Below are 19,939 nucleotides of genomic sequence, written 5' to 3'. Positions count from 1 at the left end.
AGGTACCCTTAGTCATATTCTTTGCTTTCTGAATTTTAACCAGTTATTAAATTATAAAAGAGCAGAATGCCCCATGGGCACATGAATTTACTCAAGACTTCTTTAATGGATTCATTAAATGTCTTTGAAAGTCCAAATCATAAAAATCCAAATCTATACAAAACCCACATTACATCTAACATCAAAAACCCAAGTTCATTTGAGTTTTCTAAGAATTCTGTAATCAGAACTCAATAATTTGCTGTGGTTTAATCTCGTACGATGTTCCAACACATCTTTTGTCTGCCTCTTTCTGCTCTTGGTATCTTTTCAAACATGTTCTTCATATGTTTCCCAATTTCCCAGTGAGATTCAGTAATTACAAGTCTCAGAAATCCTAAACTAAACAGAGGGGGTTAAACTGTAGAAAGCAGGTTAACGTACACATCAATGGTTCATAATCTCTTGAGGAGTGGGGTTTTTTAAAAAAAATCCCATTAACAAGAAAAAAAGGCCTTTGTTGCTTTTATCAGACTTACTGTCCATAGACATTTTAAAAATTTATCATCATTGAATGCTGCAGAATGCTATAATATTGTTGTGCCTGATGTTGTACTCATATTTCATGCAATAGCCAAGGGACGAAGATCCAAAACAAATTAGTCCTGCGATGGAAGTAAGGCATAAAGTATATATTCCAAATGTAAATATTACATTTACTTATCTCTGAGATAAAGTATTTAAAGGTCAACTGGAATGTGCCATAAAATAGAAATGGTTAACATTTGATCTGATCAGCTATGCCATTACAAAGTCTTCAGAAAATAACTAAAAAGGATGAAGCCTTCCTGAAGTGCTAAAATATTAGAATGGCTTCGTACAGGGGTTTCTAAAACACTCCAAACTGTAGTACGCTTAAAAAAAGAAAGGAAAAGAAAAGAAAAAACGTCAAGCGTTAGAACAATCTTTGAAGTGATAATTCATAGATGGTACAAAGGTAAAGGAGTCCCTGTGGATTTTATTCCATTAGTCAAAGCCAAATACAGGGGCGGTGCTCAACTTCATTTCAAGGCCATTGAGTCAGCACATTCCCAAGACATTTTTACAGTCATGTCACCAGCATCATGGAGCAATGTTACCTTCCCACCAGAGTGGTATCTATTTATCCACCCACATTTGCATACTTTCGAAGTGCTAGATGGCAGGAGCTGGGGCAAGGACGGTACACACACACACACACAAACATGCACACACATAAACATAGACTATATACTGCACCCCATTTTATATGTGTGTGTGTGTGTGTGTGTGCATGTACACACACACACAAACACACACAGACATTGGATTCAACCAGTTCGGACCGGTTTGAGTAAACCAGATGCTAATTTTACATCTGGTTCACCAAACTAGTAGTTTCAAGGACTGCTTGGCCCCACCCACCTCTCCCCACTACTCCCAGGAGTCTTCACACAGCCTGTTTTGGATGCCAGGTAAGTGCAGGGCCTCTACAGAGGCTCTGGCAGAATGAAAAATGGGCCTCCTGGAAGTTCCAGAAGTCTAAGAAATGAACCCGTTTCCGGCCTCCGGAGTGCCTCCGGAACCCAGGGAAGGCCATTTTCTCTCTCCCGGAGCCTGGGGAGGGTGACAACTCCTCCATGCCATGGTGCAGGAGGTCAAGTAGGCCATGGCCACCATGGCCATGCCCACCCAGCAAGCAAGCAGATAATTGGTTGCTAAATGTTTTGAATCCCACCCCTGCACACACACACAGACAAATAAGTTAATACCAGCCACTAAAATCCAATTACAGGTGGGGAGAGTGGAGTGCGATTTCTCCGTGGGTCGCCCATGAGGCCAATGATGAAGGAAGACACGGACACGAGTTCCCTCGGGATGAGACGACCCAGAGCAGAGTCCGGATGCCTCTTTTACTGAGCATACACAAAGAAAGGGTGGAGTTGCAAGGTCTATGTGGGCCAATCATGGTTGTACAAGTCTATGGTATATGGTAACTCATTTACTGCCACACAGACCTCTGACCCTAGAGAATGCTCATAGTCAGCAATAAATCTTTTACTAGCATGCAAACTTCTGACCCCCATAATACTCAAAGTCAGCAGGTTGTAACCTCTGGCCTACATAATGCTGAGAGTCAGCAGGTTGTAACCTCTGACCTTATGGTAAATCATTACTGCTGACTAGTTCCGCATAGTGTTCCAGCATACCTATGCATGCCTACACTTATGTTACAACATCTCCTCCTTTGTTTTAAATTTTGAGGAGTCAGAAAGGAGTGTCGTCTTCCTCTGATCCTTCATCGGAGAGGGCCGTTAGCAGGGCTTTGTGTTGCGAATCAAAGGTTGCTGTGTTAATGTTTTTGCTCTGTGTCATACTTTCTACTGTGGACTGAATGATGCTTCGGAGCACTGGGATTAAGCAGGGCAAAAAGAGAAACCCTAGGAGTGCCATGCCTGCCATGAAGGCGGCTTGCTTCCAATTGCGAAAAATTCCTCCCAGGAAACCTGCATCATCCATTAATCCTGTCCACTTTTGCACGGGTACGTGCACCAATTTCCGCAAGTCCGCGGTGAGATCGGCCACTACCTTGCCAGTTTCATCAATTTGAAGACAGCAATTTGTAAGATTAAATTTCCCACATACTCCCTTTCCTTTTGTTTTTTCTTCAAAACATGTGAGTGGAATGCACATGTTTTGACAAAAGATTAAAATTGGTCAGATCAGGGAGATCTAATTCTTCTGATGAAAAAGCATTGAGAGAGACAGTAAAGGATCTCTTCAGTGGCTCCCAGGTAGCTTTCAACCATGAAGGTCTAGCAACCAGGGCACAAATTTCTGGAAAGAAATTTACAGTATCCAATTTTCCATGCCAATTAGTATCAGATATCACTTTCTGTGAGCTTTCAGACAGGTTTTAAACAAGCAGAAATCCCAAAAATTATTCACAGCCTTGCTTTCCCTTTAAGTTACAGGCTGCCCATTTTAAAAGGGATGGTTCTTCAACCTGCCCTGGCTCTTATTTTAGTGAGGCCAAATTGAGTTTAGATGGTGTGCAATCCAGGTTATCTAGTATTTGTAAATTTACACAGAATGAGCCTGGGGACTTCTACTCATGAGACCACCAGTGCAACATATCCTGCTTTACTGGGCAGCGTGGGTTTGTTTGTTTTGTCACAGTGAGGGCTTGGGTTGTTTTTGGAGATCCTCTCTGCCAGCTCTTCAACTGGGGGAATTGCCTGAGGGGAATTGACCCTCCCCCAATGGGATTAAAAGGGAAAAATCACTGTTTAGGCTTTTGTGCCTGGGGCAAAAATCAACCTAGGAAAAACTGTGTGTGGAGGAGATAGTTTCTTGGTGTGTGTGTGTGTGTGTGTGTGTGTGTGTGTGTGTGTAGCTGCTTCTACAATACAGAAAATACAGACATTTTGGACAAACTTTCCCTCCCACCAGACATAAATCCAAGGTGTTCAGAATTGCTGTGCTAGTCATTCTCAAATACAATTCTTACATGAATACATTAAACTGATTACAATATAAATGAGACAAGAAAGAAACCTTACAATGAATTTCTGTGAAGGAAGCAAAGAAAGAAAACTTTAGGATCAATTTTCACCCTCCCGTATGGTCTTTACAGCTGACTTCTGGGGATAGAAGAAAGTCTTTCGGTCTTTGCTTCTCCATCTCAGAGTCCATTCTTTCATATCTGCTGGAGGGCATTAGGCTTAGCTTGCTGATAAGAGTGGTCAGTCAGGCTTGGTAGAGTCTGTCCCAGGCTTGGGTAAGTTTTTTCTCCTCATGTCAGATTTTATCAGGATGCAATCACCAGCAGCCAATTCAAGAGTTATGGTTGGAGCTAGCAGTCCTTTGGGTCTTAGGTGAAGAAAAAGAGAGGCCAAGTATACAGTTCTTTACAGACATATCTTTAGTCTCATGTTGTGGAATCTCACCCATTCTGTCCAAGTGGAAATCCAAACATTATTCCAGAAGGCAGATGATGTAAATGATGTAAATTTCATGGAACAGGACATTCCCCCTGCTTCTATGATTGAAACACTTTTGCAGTAAGATGAGTAAATTTTCAAAAGGGACAACAACTTGTGTTGCAAACAAACAAACAAAATATCATAGCGTAGAGCACCTTGACTCACAAGTTTTTAAAAATGCACTCAGGTGTAAAAGAGAAAGGGAAGAAAAACAGCTTTTTTAAAAAATGCAATTAAAAAAAAGGTACTTTGAGTCAACACTCCAAAATATTAGATTCCATTCAGATGGAAGCAAATTCTCATCAAGTATGTTAGAACATTTACAAATGTAAGCAAAATATCTCAAAATCATTTCTTTTTATAGGTTTAATTAAGCATTTTAAACCTCAAAAATTTCCAGAAGGAAAAGAGAAAAAAATCAAAATTGTATTCAGAGCAGAAAAGAAAATGTAATTGCATAACTTTTATAGATGAAAAGATAACAGTGAAAGGTAAGGGTGAAGGAGCAGGTCACCCATTTACTCCAAATTTCTCAGAAGAGAGAGGAAAAAAATAGTTAAAGTGAGCAGAAAACTTCAGCCCCCCTTCAATGACCCAAAAGGAATGAAGAAAGAAGAGGGGGAATGCACAGAGGCATTCACAGGTATCTCTGGGGGCATTTCATACACATGTTCACTGTAAAATGAGCAGACACACTCTTCCCAACTTTCCTACTTCCCTCCAAAGAATGATCCAGAGGGAAAGGGGGGGGGGGGTTCACGCAGGCAATCACAGGTCTTTGGATCTCTTCAGTTATCACTTTCTGGGGCATTGGGGACATATACATTCATACTGCAATCAGAGCTCATGCTTGCTCATGCTAACCAATCATTATAACTATTTCAGGAAGCTTTTTCACAAGCCACCAAGCTTCATTTTATTTATTAGAGGATCTCACCCTCCCTTCAGGTTTGGAAATGATAACACACAAGCATACACACACATACCATTAAACAACCTTGCAACTTACTGTTTCTTTATATGAAAGGAATTAAAGTACATTCATACCAACTTTTACCATCGACATACATTTGCACTGCAATCAGACTGCTTGTGTAAATTAATTTCACATACAAAAATATCCCATTTCATTCGTTTTTCATACAAAGCAATTATTACAATTATTTCAGGGAGCTGTACATAAGCCAATGAGCTCCATTTTCTATTATTAAGGGATCTCAACTTCCCTCCAGGTCTGAAAATGATTGCACACACACATGCACACATATATGCACACATACCATGAAACAACACTTTCAGGCCTGGGGGAGGTTCTGTCACTTTAAATCTTCAATTTTCTTTCCTTGGGGAACTTGTGGCTCATTCTCCAAGCAGTGGGGAAACTCAGAGAGCAGCTTAAATCCTAACTACTCTCCCCTCCCCCACAGCTTCAAGCCCAATTTTATCCATAAGGAGAGCTTTAAAGACCCCTTTTCCGGGTAGATTGGACAATGATTTTTGACATGTCAATAAGTCAATTAAATGCTTTCGGGGGGAACGGGAAGCAACTTGCCCGTCGCTTGAATAATTACACTGGAAGATTCACAGATATCCCGAAGTTCATGAAGGTGTGCTACCTGTTCCTTCGAGAAACCCGACCCCATACTCACGAAATGAGAGGGTGCTCCGTTCGCCGACGGCTGTCCCTGGGTGTGAGGCTTTCCCAGCCGGGGGTGAAATGAGGTGGGCAACGCGGATCACGTCGGGGTCACCAGATGCGATTTCTCCGTGGGTCGCCCATGAGGCCAATGATGAAGGAAGACATGGACACAAGTTCCCTCGGGATGAGACGACCCAGAGCAGAGTCCAGATGCCTCTTTTATTGAGCATACACAAAGAAAGCGTGGAGTTGCAAAGTCTATGTGGGCCAATCATGGTTGTACAAGTCTATGGTATAGGGTAACTCATTTACATCCCTCCATCCTGGTTCTCCTTGACCTCTCAGAGGCTTTCGATACCATCGACCATGGTATCCTTCTGCGACGACTGCAGGAGGTGGGAGTGGGAGGCACCGTGTTGCGGTGGTTCTCCTCCTACCTCTCGGACAGGTCGCAGTCGGTGTTAGTGGGGGGGGCAGAGATCGACCCCTAGGCCCCTAACATATGGGGTGCCTCAGGGTTCGGTCTTATCCCCCCTACTATTCAACATCTACATGAAACCGCTGGGAGAGATCATCCGCAGGCACGGGATAAGATACCATCAATATGCGGACGATACCCAGTTGTATCTGTCCGCCCCGTGCCAACTCAATGAAGCGGCAGACGTGATGAACCAAGGCCTTGAGGCCATTATGGACTGGATGAGGGCTAACAACCTTGTACTCAACCCAGAAAAGACCGAGTGGCTGTTGTGCTTCCCTCCCAAAGATTCGACCAATATTCCATCACTCAGGCTGGGGGGTCAAATTTTACACCCCTCAGAGAGGGTTCGCAACTTGGGAGTCCTCCTGGATCCACAGCTATCTTTTGACCACCACCTGACGGCTGTGACCAGGGGGGCATTTGCCCAGGTTCGCCTGGTGCGCCAGTTGCGACCCTACCTGAATCGGGAGGCTCTCACAACAGTCACTCGGGCCCTTGTGACCTCTAGGCTGGAATACTGCAATGTGCTCTACATGGGGCTGCCCTTGAAGAGCATCCGGCGACTTCAGCTAGTCCAGAACGCGGCCGCGTGAGTGATTGTGGGTGCACCTCGGTTCACCCACATAACACCTATCCTCCGCGAGCTGTGCTGGCTACATGTCGATCTCCGAGTGCGCTTCAAGGTGCTACTAGTCACCCATAAAGCCCTGCATGGTAGTGGATCTGCCTACTTGAGAGACCACCTTCTGCCAATTACCTCCCTGCGACCAATTAGATCTCATAGATTGGGCCTCCTCCGAATTCCATCCGCCAGCCAGTGCCGGCTGACAACTACAAGGAGGAGGGCCTTTTCAGTAGTAGCTCCGACCCTTTGGAACGAGCTCCCCGTGGAGATTCGTACTCTCACCACCGTCCAGGCCTTCCGCACAGCCCTTAAGATCTGGCTAGCCCGTCAGGCCTGGGGACAAAGATAGCCACCCCTCCCGAATGATGAATGAATGTTGCTTATTATTTTTATTTATATGTGTCTACGTCATTGTTTGTATTCCCCTTCCTGATTTTATGTGAGCCGCCCTGAGTCCCCTCAGGGAAAAGGGCGGCCTATAAATGTTAATAAACTACAAACTACAAACTTACTGCCACACAAACCTCTGACCCTAGAGAATGCTCATAGTCAGCAATAAATCTTTTACTAGCATGCAAACTTCTAATACTCAAAGTCAGCAGATTGTAACCTCTGACCTTATGGTAAATCATTATTGCTGACTAGTTCCGCATAGTGTTCCAGTATACCTTTGCATGCCTACACTTATGTTACAACAGTGCAGTCTGGACAGAAGGAGATGGGCTCTGTTGTTACTTGATCAACCACCTCCATTGTGATACTTCCCCATTGGGGCAGAGCCAGATGAAAGATCAGGAAGGTTGGGGTCAATCTTCTCCTGGATTCCGCTAGCTGGAATAATTGAGTTGACAGGATCGGCACCCTGCCTCCTATGCCCACAAAAGTGGGATGGGCCAATCCCTGTAATACACCACTGGCTTAGAGAGGGCTGCAAAGCACTGTGAAGTGGCATATAAATCTAAGTGCTATTGCTAGTGCTATCAGCCAAAATCATCCCCAGCTGTTCATACTAGGCAATCACTTCAGATGATAAAATAAGATTTACACAGGGCTTGGCTAAAGCTTTACTGTAGCAGCCTTTCTTTCTAGCATATCAACAATCTTCACTCATCCAAGTCACTTAGAACATAAAGGCTACCTTTGAAACACTCTTTCCCTAGGAGGGAACTGCCTCCCAGTAATTTCTGCCAATGAAATGCCAAGGAAGTCAATATTTAAGTCGGTATTTAACAGAGAAAATATTTGCCCTGTAGAGCCTGTTCTACAACAGATTCAGCAGCAGTTAGTTGCACAAGACCTCCTGTACTTTTGCACTGAGATAAAAGTACCCAAGCCAAACATAGAAAACTATCGTTTCCTTCAGGAGCTTGCCTGCGGCAGTACGGAGAAAAATTATGGGAGACCCTAATTGCATCACCAGGAGTCAATTTACCTCCAAAAGCCACCGTTTGAGACTGAATGACGGGAATGCTATCCCAGTGATTGGACTTGGTACCAGCACAGGTATGGAAGAGGTAAGATCACTTTTTCTTTACTGATTTTCACGTTCCTGAACATAAGATCCATGCAATGCTTCATTGGTTAATTTGTTTTATCTGATATAGAAGCTGATTTGACTTGGTGTAATTTGTTCCTCTACCCAGAAATAAAATGCTATTCAGTGGTACTTTGGCACTCATAGTTAATTGGTTTCTGGAGGCAGGATGAGTATCAAAAACAATGAGTACCAAACCAATTTTGTCCATAAGGAATAATGTAGTGAGTCACAACACAGACGACAATGACTAATTCTAGCTTGTGTGTTGAGTACCAAACCAAACATGAGTACTGGAACAAAATTTTCATGTCAAAATGTGTTGAGTACCAAATCTGATAAGTTTCAAAGTAGTTGAGTACCAAGGTACCAAGGTACCAAGGCACAAGATATTTAGTCCATGCTATCCCTTGTCGCTTTAAAGTAGAATTAAAGTCATCCTTAACAGCTTGGTCTTTTCAAACTTGGCAAGTAATACTTTGGTCCTGGAGAGTGAATCTCAATTTTGCTAAGAGCCCCCAAGAGCGTAGGTAGGGCAAGGCAAACATTCTCATCAACAATAGGAAGCTTCTTCCAAGAAGCTCTGAATGGATGGTAGGGAATGGAAGTCCACATTTTGAACAGAGAACTGCTGGTTTGAAACAGGGATCAAAGAGGCCATCTATGACAAAACTGAACAGTCCTGTCTCGACAGAGGGGAAGGGATGTGACATTATCTATCTCCAGTGTACAACACAGTCCTTTCAACAGTTCCAAGAAGTTTCCATACCCATTTGCACCCACACTCAGATGACCTCAATGACACAGATGAATCTCTAATGATTCACTAAAAAGTGAATGTGTAACTGTCTGCAGGGAGCATAAATCCTTCCATTCCTCACCATCCAGTCAGAGCTAAAGAAGCTTCTTGGATGAGAAGGAAAAGTCTGCAAAGAAAAAAACAGAAAGTCCAGTTGCCTCTTGAAAAAGCATCTTTGGGAGACCAAAGTGAAGGTTGAACTCAAGAAAGACATGGTTACTGTTTGTTCTTTCTCAGCCCTAATGTTGCTCCTTCAGGTGCTGATCATCCCAATCATTCAATTACCAATCTTGTATGGTATCTTATTGAACATCGATAAAGGGAAATATAATATGTATACAGCATCCAGTTTAGCAGAGCGTTCTATGGCAGCTCTAAGCCACAGAGAGTGGAAACAACCTTCATGGAGCCTTCACAAATGTACTAATACAAATAAAATATTCAACCTTTGAAGATTCAACTACTGATCTAATCACTGTCAATATATAGATTGGGGGACAGTGGTAGTTCCCCTCCTTTCCCTCCTTGGAGGGAACCTGACCTCACTAGCAACAGCATTTTACTTGGGGATCTCTTGAGCACTGTTCCCTCTAAGGTGCGCGCCTGCGCGGCCGCGCACATTACAAAAAAAACCCGCGCAGAAGTTTTTATCTGCCGCGCAGAGATTTCTTAAGGAAATGTGTGGAAGTCCTTTGCAGGCGGCTACAACTGAATCCGGCAGTGCTGTTGCCTGTTGGAGGAGGAGGAGGCGAATATCCTGCCACCACCGCCCACCGCCAGCCCCGCTGCTCTTCCCGCCCCCTTCTCAGCCCCACAGTCCAGCGGTCGCAGCAAAAGCAGCCCTGGGTCTCCGCTGCCACTCCCCGCATTTTCTGGACGGGGTCTCGCAGGAAGGAATCCCCTCTCCAAGGGATCCCCGTCCAGAAAATGCGGGGAGCGGCAGCGGAGCCCCGGGGCTGCTTCTGCTGCGACCGCTGGACTGTGGGGCTGGGAAGGGGGTGGGAAGAACGGCGGGGCTGGCGGTGGCAGGCTGGTTCACCTCCTCCTCCTCCAACAGCACTGCCGGATTTCCGCCTAACGCTGTGGGGGCGCCAGCGGGAGCTTTGGCGGCTTAACCTCAGCCACAGCGCTGGGCAGTAAATGTGTTGGTGCTGTTTGAGGAGGAGGAGGCAGCAATAGCACCTGAGGACAGGACAAGAACCAATGGAAACTTGTCAGGAGACTCAAGCTGGAAATAAGGAGAAATCTGACAGTAAGAACAATTAAAATCAATGGAATCTTAATTCATTTGCTACAGGTTTTCAAAAGACTGGACGGCCATTTGTCTCAGATGATATAAAGACTCCTGCCTTGGACAAGGGGCTGGACTAGAAGACCTCCAGTATCCCTTCTGATTCTATGATTTTAAAAACCACAAGCTTTTTACAGCTCGCTTGCAACTTTACCAAATTTAATTCAGCCATTTCCTTTTGTTATTAAATGGGTATTGCTAGTTCAATGCACATGCACTCCACTTTTAAGATGCTGAAAAAATCCCCATGACCTGCAACAAAATTCATTCTTCTACTCTTATCTTGCCCTAACTTCTGATAGGTTCCTGAAATATAGATCTATAAAATTTAGTGAAAATATCTATTTTAATACAGACTCGTAAAACAGATTGGGACAAATGGCATTAGTGCTCTGGGATAATAGCAGGTTTACTCTATCTGGATTTTCAGATAAAAGGTATCTTTTGTGCTAAGTTCTAACAATGTAGTTCTCTAATGTAACTATGAAACAGTCCAAATATATAATTCCCCTCAGGGAGGAATTCTGGGAGTTGAAGTCCACAAGTCTTAAAGCTGTCATGTTTGAAGACCCCTGGGGTTTTTTTCCCCTAAAGGGTTAGGGGTGCAAGGGTCTTGTAAGAACAGCTTTAAGACTTGCGTGCTTCAAATGCCAGACTTTCTGAGCCAACATTTTGGTTGCTAAGCAGGAGCGTTGTTAAGTGATACTGATATTACATAACACTTTTAATTAAGCGGGTACCTTGAATAAACATAACTTTGAGTTTCAAATAATACTGATTTTGTTGTTGTCTTAGGTGACATATGTGAAAAAAATTCAGGTGCTCAGGCATGAAAATATGCCGCTCAAACACTATACTTTTCCGCTCACACTGAAAAAAAATTAGAGGGAACATTGCTCTTGAGCTGGCCAAATAGCCTCTGTTGACTAAGAACTTCAGTTGTCATTGCCCCAAATGCCATTTGAGTGAACCAGAGGTGGTATTCAGCAGGTTCTGACCAGTTCTAGAGAACCGGCAGTGGAAATTTTGAGTCGTTCGGAGAACCAGTAAATACCACTTCTGACTGGCCCCGCCCTCATCTATTCTCTGCCTCCCAAGTCCCAGCTGATTGGGAGGAAATGGGGATTTTTCAGTAACCTTCCCTTGGAGTGGGGTGGAATTGGAGATTTTACAGTATCCTTCCCCTGCCACACCCACCAAGCCGCACCACACCCAAAAAGCCACACCCACAGAACCGGTAGTAAAACATTTTGAATCCCACCACTGGAGTGAACTGTACTTGGTATGAGAACATCAAGTACTTTACTAGGCAGCTGATAAGGTGATTGTATGGGGTCGTTAAGAAAAGCACTGATTTTGCCCTTGAGTTCATCTGTTTTCTAGTGTGTGGTTAGGCAGAAGAGAGTTTGCAATAATACTAGTACACATAAATCAGGCTCTTTTAAGTTCGACTTGAGCCTAATGGATTTGGCTATACCAGACAGAGGGAGGCTGACAGAAATCATTGTAGCAACAGAGAACTAAGAAAATGCTTCCTGAGGATAATCATGAATTTCCCAAGCTATGTAAACAATTGAGGGTGAAGGGTCATTCTCCGAGCTTGCGGGCTTTCTGAACATTTCGTTTTCAGGCTAGATAGCATCTTCAGCAGAGTTTAAACCACTAGCCTGGTAATGAAATGTTCAGAAACCAGCCCTCAAGCTCGAAGAATGAACTATCCTAAGCTACAGATAGTCATCACTATTGCAATGCAAACAATTGTACTATAAAACTCGCCACAAAATAACTGATCTCAGCAATGGTTGCAAATGATTATGGTATGTGGCACAATACCTACAAGATTTTGCAATACCACTTATAAGATGTTCTTTCTCTGTGTGTGCGAAAACCTCTAGGCCAGTGATGGCGAACCTTTTCGGCACCGAATGCCCAAACCAGAATGTGTGCACATGCGCATACCGGAGCACTGGAAACCTGAAAACCATCTGGTTGGTGCAAATGCATGTGCCGGCCAGCCGGTCTTTGGGTTTCCGCTGCACCGGTGCTAAGGCATGCTCAAAGACCAGCTGGCAACGGTGCACGTGCCCACAGAGAGGGCTCTGAGTGCCACCTCTGGCACGCGTGTCATCACAGCTCCAGAGGTTGCTAAATGCACAGACCATTGGCCTATTCTTCTCGTGTGAAATCATGAATATTTCTGTTTTGGTCTTACTTAAGTTTTCAATACATTAAGATTAAGATTAAGATTTAGTTTATTTGTATGCCGCCCTTCTCCGGGAGGGACTCAGGGTGGCGAACAACTCAAAAGGGGAAAAGGGGATACAAACACAATACACGTAATTAAAATACACAAGAGTCATACAGCCACACAAGTCGAGAGGGGAGAGGAACTCATCAACCCCAGGCCTGCTGGCACAGCCAGGTTTTGACGGCTTTCCAGAAGGCCTGGAGAGAGGTGAGGGTCCGAATCTCCGCGGGGAGTTCATTCCAAAGGGCCGGAGCTGCTACAAAGAAGGCCCTCCCCCGGGTGGTAGCCAGATGGCATTGGCTGGTAGACGGAACCCGGAGGAGGCCGACCCTGTGCGATCTAATGGGTCTATGGGAGGTAATTGGCAGCAGGCGGTCTCTCAAGTACCCAGGTCCAATACCATGAAGGGCTACATGACGGTAGCACCATATGCTTAATAAATAAATGACATGGAGGTTGCTCCTTTTGGAAGCTACATTCTTAGCCAAAAGTTCTTTGGCAGGTTAGTTTCAAAATGTCATTCTGAAAGCAAAAGGCTTGAAGAATAATTCTAAACAAAGCAATTATACTGGCATTTTGTCTTGTGATTTTGCAAAATGGGGATTGGAAAAGACTCTTCAGCTATAGGGAACTTTTCTCAGCAGGGGCAGCAAGGTCTTTACTTGCTTTCATGCCTTGCTTGGTTGAACCTCTTAGAACCATGTAGCTAACTTCTGGAAAAGGAACTTTAGGGTAAAACAATTGGGCTATTTTTATACTTCTGTTTTATTTTTTACAAGGTGTATATACATTCAATTACTTTAAAAGCCAGGTTTATGCCCAGCCACTTGGCTAGTTTGCTACAGTACAACTAAGCTGCTTTAAGTTATATGCACACATGCAAACACACATACCAACTTCCATATTTCCCTGTCGTCTAGAGTTATTGCTGAACTCCTGCCAGGAACAAGCCGTGTCTAGTCTGGCTCTCAGCCTTTGAGTTCCTACTCCCAGGCTGCCTGCCGCCTGGTCTTCCCATCAGTCGGTGCCCGAGGGCAATACATGCCTCCTATTTGTTGCTGGATTTCACACATCACATCCCTGGTCCCCTCGGGGACTCTCTGCTGAACTGGGGGTTCAAAAGATTGCTTGTTAAGGAGTCACCAAGTTCAGAAATAACTTTTAGGTACTCGTGGGTTATTTAGGAATTCAAGTGACTAAAGTTTAGAGGTGCCAGTTCTCCACTCTAAGGCCCAGTGCTCTAGAATGGCTCCCATTGGAAGTTTGATTGACTCCAATATTATCCCACTTATGGAAAAAGTTCAAAACTGACTTTTCTGAAAACCTTTGGGGGTTGGCACCAGAGTTGGTATTCAGCAGGTTCTGACCAGTTCTGGAGAACTGGTAGGGGAAATTTTGAGTATTTCAGAGAAATACCACCTATGATTGGCCCTGCCCCATCTATTTTCTGCCTCCTGAGTCTCAGCTAATCGGGAGGAAATGGGGAATTTGCACTATCGTTCCCTGGAGTGGGTGGGAATTTATAGTATCCTTCCCCTGCCACACCCACCAAGCCACATCCACAGAACCGGTAATAAAAAAATGTGAATCCCACCACTGGATCAGACACAGATAGAGTCAGGGACATTTGACATTTCCCACCAGAGAGGCAGCTGCCTTTGGAGGCTGAGATAAGTGGAGAGGAAGAACAGCTGGGGCCTGTTCCAGATGCACGTATACGCAGAGCAGTTAGGAGAGGAGAACAACTGAGGACAAGGAGTCAACTCGGGAAACAAGGCACATGTGGATGCTGAATGGCCCCTCCCTGGCTGGGGAATAAATAGAAGGAATGGTTGTAGAAGACAACAGTTTGGATTTCTGAAGATTTGGCTCATTGTGTTTCGTGCCTCAGAGACTGCTTGACAGACCTTAATGTGCCGCTTTGTGGCTGTGAGCTCACAGCTTGGCAATTATTGCAAGGAACGACAAGGTCTGTTACTGCAATTAACTCTTTGAAGGACTTTTGTCTGGACTTTTTGGTGTGTGAATGCCATTAATTCACAGAAGATAAATAAAAAGGGTTTTTGGGGGGGACAAGGAGTCTGTTTCTTGTTTCTGCTAAGGCTGGGTCAAAACATGAACATAAGACAAACCAGATCTCGCACAACACTGTTCTGAGACAAAAATAAACTTAGATGGTTAGTATATGCCTCAGGGCTTCTTCACAAGTCTCGATTACTTTGGCATAGCTTTCCTGCTGCTTTTGTGCAATATCCTTTTGCAATTGGACAGTCTCTATCCCATGGGAAGGGAATGCCTAGAAATAACATCTACCAACGAAGCCTCAACACTACTGCGATGCCGATTTTACCACTTAACTGAAGGAGTGTTAGCTTGAGGGAATCACAAGAGATCAAACTTCATTGCTTGGACAAGCTATTCCTTATTCTCTTGCGCATCCTGCTCACATAAGAAGCCCTGCCCCAGCCATTTATAGAAATACTTTCCGTGCAAACTGGAAGGGGGGGGGGAAAGTACCTTAAACCTTGTTTCCATCACCATGATTCAATTCACACCTGACATGGGACTAACGCAAATGTCACAATGGTAAAATGACGTTCTATTTACTGTTTTTCATATTCCTGAATATAAATTCTACACAATGCATAATTGGTAAGTTTGGGCTTCTCCGCAATCAATTTTCCACCTAGATTTAATTTTTAGTTTAATTCTCTGTTGTTGTTGTTGTTGTTTGTTGTTTCTTTCAAGTCATTTCATTCTCCAACAAATTAGGTACATTAAACTTGTCGAAGGCTTTACAAACTCTTAGGATATATTTGCTTGCTGAAAGAAGCATAAACAAATGTGACATTATAATTGAGCGGGTTGCCAGTTTTGACAGCCTAATTTTAGGGAAGGAGTCCGGGTGCAGAAGAAGAGGCTGAAGGGCCACAGGCTAGCCACATCTATTATAACAAATGGATTGAGGGAAAAGATCCTGTTCTGACCCTTCTTGGATGCTGAATCATTTTCACCCTATGAGGATTTGCATTTTCTGCATTTCTGGTAGTGGTCCTTCTTTCCTTTTCAGAATATGTATCTTTCAATAATCTATTTACTAGACTGATAACACTGTAAGTATCTGACATCCAATAAGTCAACACTTCTGAAATTATTCTACTGTTGCTTTGTTAACAGTGTTTAAATGGGGAGGGGTTCAAGACAGAAAATAGAGTACTTCAGGGGTGGGCTTCAAGAATTTCAGCAATGAGTTCTCTGCCCAGTTGCTGAGTGGGCATGGCCTAGTCGGCCTCCTGCACCCTGGTGCGGGAACCATTTTTGCCTTTCCCAGGCTCCGGAGGCTTTCCTCGAACCTCTTGGAGGGCAAAAACATCCTCCCCTGGGCTTTGGAGGCCCTCCGGAGGCCAGAAAACCGGTCCATTTCTGGCCTTCTGGAACTTCTAGAAGGCCTGTTTTCCGCCATCCCTGAGCCTCTGCAAGGACCCTGACTTACCTCACATCCAAATGGGCCGTGTGGAGATTTCTGGGAAGGGTGGGGTGCAGAGGTGGGTTTCAAAAATTGTTCGAACCTACTCTGTGTGTGTGACCTCCTTTGTGGGAGTGGGTTGCCACCCATGTGACCGGATGGGAGTGGCTTGCTGCCCATGTGACCGGATATGAAGATGCCGATGACACTTGTCAGAACCACCTTAAATTACCTCACACACAGCACTGGCATGCATAAGAATATGATGTAAACTTGTTTTTTAAAAGGCATCTTTGGTTTGCATTAAAACAACTTCAACAGACGCAATCTTCTGATTGCACCACAAACGCAGTAGTCATCCTTACCTTTCACAGAGGCACTGAGTTTGATAAATATGAGCTTGATAGTGTAGAATAATCATATCCAAGGACTAGTGGTGGGTTTCAAAAAATTTTGGAACCTCTTCTGTAGGTGTGCCCTGTTTTCCGGGTCCACTGGTGGAAGCTCTTCTAACCGGTTTGGTAGATTTGACGAACCGATTCTACCGAATAGGTGCGAACTGGTAGGAACCCACCTCTGGTGGGGTGGGAGGGGAGGTGTGGATGAGGCAGGGCCAGCCAGCGGTTTGGGGGTTCTCTGAACTGGCCATAACGTTGGGTACGGGTCTTCCTGAACCCGGGCAAACCCGAGGCAGCCGATCCCTGGAGTAATTTACCCCATCTGAATTCCCCAACTGTATCTGATAGCTTCGCCTATATAATTCCCGGGGCTCCAAACTGACACTAAATTGCAATTTTTAATTGCCTTTTTAAAAAACCAATCAAGACGAAGTAATAAACAAAAAAAACAATAAAAGCTAGCAAAGAAAACTAAACAAGAAAGAGATAGAAAGAAAGCTTGGATTTTTAAAATATGTATGTACCAATTAGTAATCGTAACAAAGGTTTTGTTGATTTACAAAGTTTAAACCTTCCAGCTCTGACAAAAAGAGAAAAACAATGTTTACAATTCCCTCCTAGCCATGTGCTTATTTGAAACCCAGTCTAAATCTGTGTATTTCATGTATTTCTCAAAAGCTTACCCCATAAATACATTTGATCATCTTAATGTGCCAAAAATTCTCAACTGATTTAACTGAATATGCAGCAAAGCAAATATTCCTCTTCTACTGAATCAAGCACATCTCTATTCCAATGTTTTTTGGAATAACCAAAAAGATTGTGAGCAGTCTACTATCTCTGCTTTACTACGAGCAAAGTCAAAATGGCTTAATATTCTGTTGCTAGTTACTTTTATCAATATGGCATCTTCTGGAGATTTCAAAGACTTTTGCAGTTGGGCATGACTTGGATTAGGATCAGGGGTGGGAGTGAAAATTTTTAGCAACCGGCTCTCTGCCCGGTTGCTGGGTGGGCGTGGCCATGGGGGAGTGGCCTACTTGGACTTCTGCACCATGGCACAGGGGGGATTTTTGCCCTTCGCAGGCTCCAGAGGCTTTCCTTGAACCTCTGGGAGGACAAAAACAACCTCCTCCTACCTTCAGAGGCCAAAAATACACCCATTTCCAGACTTCCGGGAGGCCCATTTTTCGCCCTCCCAGAGCCTCCATGTGGGCCTTTAATCTTCTTCACACCCAGATCTTATCAAAATTGCTGTATAAAATAATGAAATCACGGAAGGTTAAGCAATTTGTGTCCTTCCTTGATTTCTCAATACCAAACAGATCCACACCAACTCTTAGCAGAGTCTCCAGGCTCAAATGGAGGGTTTGACAGTTTGAAAACCCACTGAAGATGTAGATTTTGAGGGGGGAAATCCATGCACAAGATCAGTTGTAATCTCTTTTCATTTGTTCAAGCATGGGGATAGGAAAAAAGATGTAGGAACAGAGTAAGATAATGCTGCTTATTATTATACAAAGCACTACAAAGTGCATTTATAAAACTTTATGTGATATGTTTACCTATATATGTCTATCTATAGTGACCAGGAGTAAATATATATTCTAACTTATTACTCAGAACTTAACAATTTCTACTAGTTTGTTGCTGATTTCTCCTTCTTTCTCCCACACTTGATTATCTACAGATGTAGGAATCCCTACTGCTTTTCCTAAGGTGACCAGATTTTCAGATTGGTAAAGAGGGACACCTTTGACCAGGGGGGGGGGGGGGCTTGATTAAAAATTTTATACGGCGCAACAAAAATTTTCATACAATGCAAAAATAGTATTGTAATATTTTTTTTTATTTCAACATAACTACAATTTACAAATATAAATTGTAACTGTTGCCAAACATGAACATTTTGATCACGTGACCATGAGGATGCTGCAACGGTCGCTAAGTGTGAAAATGGTCACTAAATGTGAAAAATGGTCATCAGTCACTTTTTTCAATGCCATTGTAACTTTGGTCACTAAGCTCATTATACCACCTTTCTAGCCACAGTTCTTAAGTGAATAACTGCAGCTGATAAGTTAGTAGCATAAGTGAATCTGGTTTCCCCATTTGAATTTGTCAAAAGGTGACCCCAGGACAGACACTGAAACCATCATAAATACGAATCTGTTGCCAAACATCAAAATTTGGATCGCATGACCATGAGGATGCTGCAATGGTCGCTAAGTGTGAAAATGGTCGCTAAGTGTGAAAATGGTCATCAGTCACTTTTTTCAATGCCATAGTAACTTTGGTCACTATATCACCTTTCTTGCCACGGTTCTTAAGTGAATAACTGCAGCTGGTATTTTGTATTTTGGATAGAATCTTTTTTTAAATAGTCTAAGACAATTTAAAAAAAGAATCCACGCAGAATAAATTGAAGTAAAACATTTCAAAGTATTGTGCATAGAATTTATTTTGGATAGATTTTTTTTAAAATAGTCTAAGACAATTTAAAAAAAGAATCCACACAGAATAAAAATATTTTAAAAAATCCTATGCACAATAAATAAAATATTATTTTAAAATACATTTAAAAAATAAAAGAAAAAAACCCAGTTCACTTACTAGCAGGCACAAATGAGCATTCCAAGTCAATCCAGAATGATGTAGATGTTAATACAAAGAACTGAGCAACTTAAAATGGTGAAATTAGTCAGGGAAATATTTTTCAAAGAAACTTTGCCACCATTTTGAGCATACCTCCAACCTTCGTGCCCCTCCCCTCCGGAAAATCCAGAAAGTAACAGTCGCTTCCCTCTCTAGCCAAGTGTTTCCTGCAGCTCTATGGTACTTGGTCATTTTTTCTTATAAAAGTGAGTAAAAGGGGCGCGGGGGGGGGTCCGTTTTGTTGCTTTAACGTTTTAATCTTCAATGAAAGTACTGAGACAGAGAGAGGGATTAGACAGGGTGTCTTTTGTCTTGCCCCGGTTAGGATTTCTTAAGCAAATCCACTGGGCTTTCAACATGAAGCCAGAAAATCGGGACTTTTTAAAAATGCAGCGGGAAACGAGACAAATTGTTATAAAGCATGACTATCCCACTGAAATCAGGACGTCTGGTCACCTTATCTTGGGCCATTCATAAAAGATCCCGCTTTTTAATTTTGGCGCCTTCTTCGATTGCTCGCTCCCTCGCCCATCCGCTGCCGCTCGCATGGGTGGGGTAGCGTAGCGAGTGAGCGGGCGGATGGGCAGGGAAGTGAGCTCGCCTTTCCAGCCCCATTTCCACCCGGACAAGCCGTGGGAAAGCCTCCGCCTCTCCGAAAAGAGCCACCTGTGTGTGTGGCACTTGGCGGGGTCCGGAAGCGGCACCTTTCCACCAAAGCATCCCTCGTGCACTTCGGGGGCCGGCGGGCAAGGCAAGCGCAGCGGCCGGAGACTCCTCCATGGAACCCCTTCTGGCTCCGTCCACTTCCCAGCTCTCCTGA

At 43.7% G+C, this 19,939-nt stretch overlaps 1 protein-coding gene across 1 annotated transcript in view; it reads left to right on the top strand.

The window, feature by feature from the left end:
• The first annotated feature begins 7,986 nt into the window (after positions 1–7,986).
• Positions 7,987–19,939, top strand: part of AKR1D1 (aldo-keto reductase family 1 member D1) — an 87,588-nt gene continuing 75,635 nt past the window's right edge. The window contains exon 1 of the mRNA XM_087723028.1: positions 7,987–8,242. Coding sequence (XP_087579154.1) covers positions 8,123–8,242 — 120 coding nt within the window. The 5' untranslated portion in view covers positions 7,987–8,122. The remainder of the gene's footprint in view (positions 8,243–19,939) is intronic.

Source organism: Thamnophis sirtalis, unplaced genomic scaffold (genome assembly GCF_051295495.1).
Source record: "Thamnophis sirtalis isolate CommonGarterSnake01/CBP01778 unplaced genomic scaffold, rThaSir2_p1.2 scaffold_9, whole genome shotgun sequence".
Classification (NCBI taxonomy): Eukaryota; Metazoa; Chordata; class Lepidosauria; order Squamata; family Natricidae; genus Thamnophis; species Thamnophis sirtalis.
Note: the sequence above shows the minus strand (reverse complement) of the source record. Positions and strands in the feature narration are given on the sequence as shown.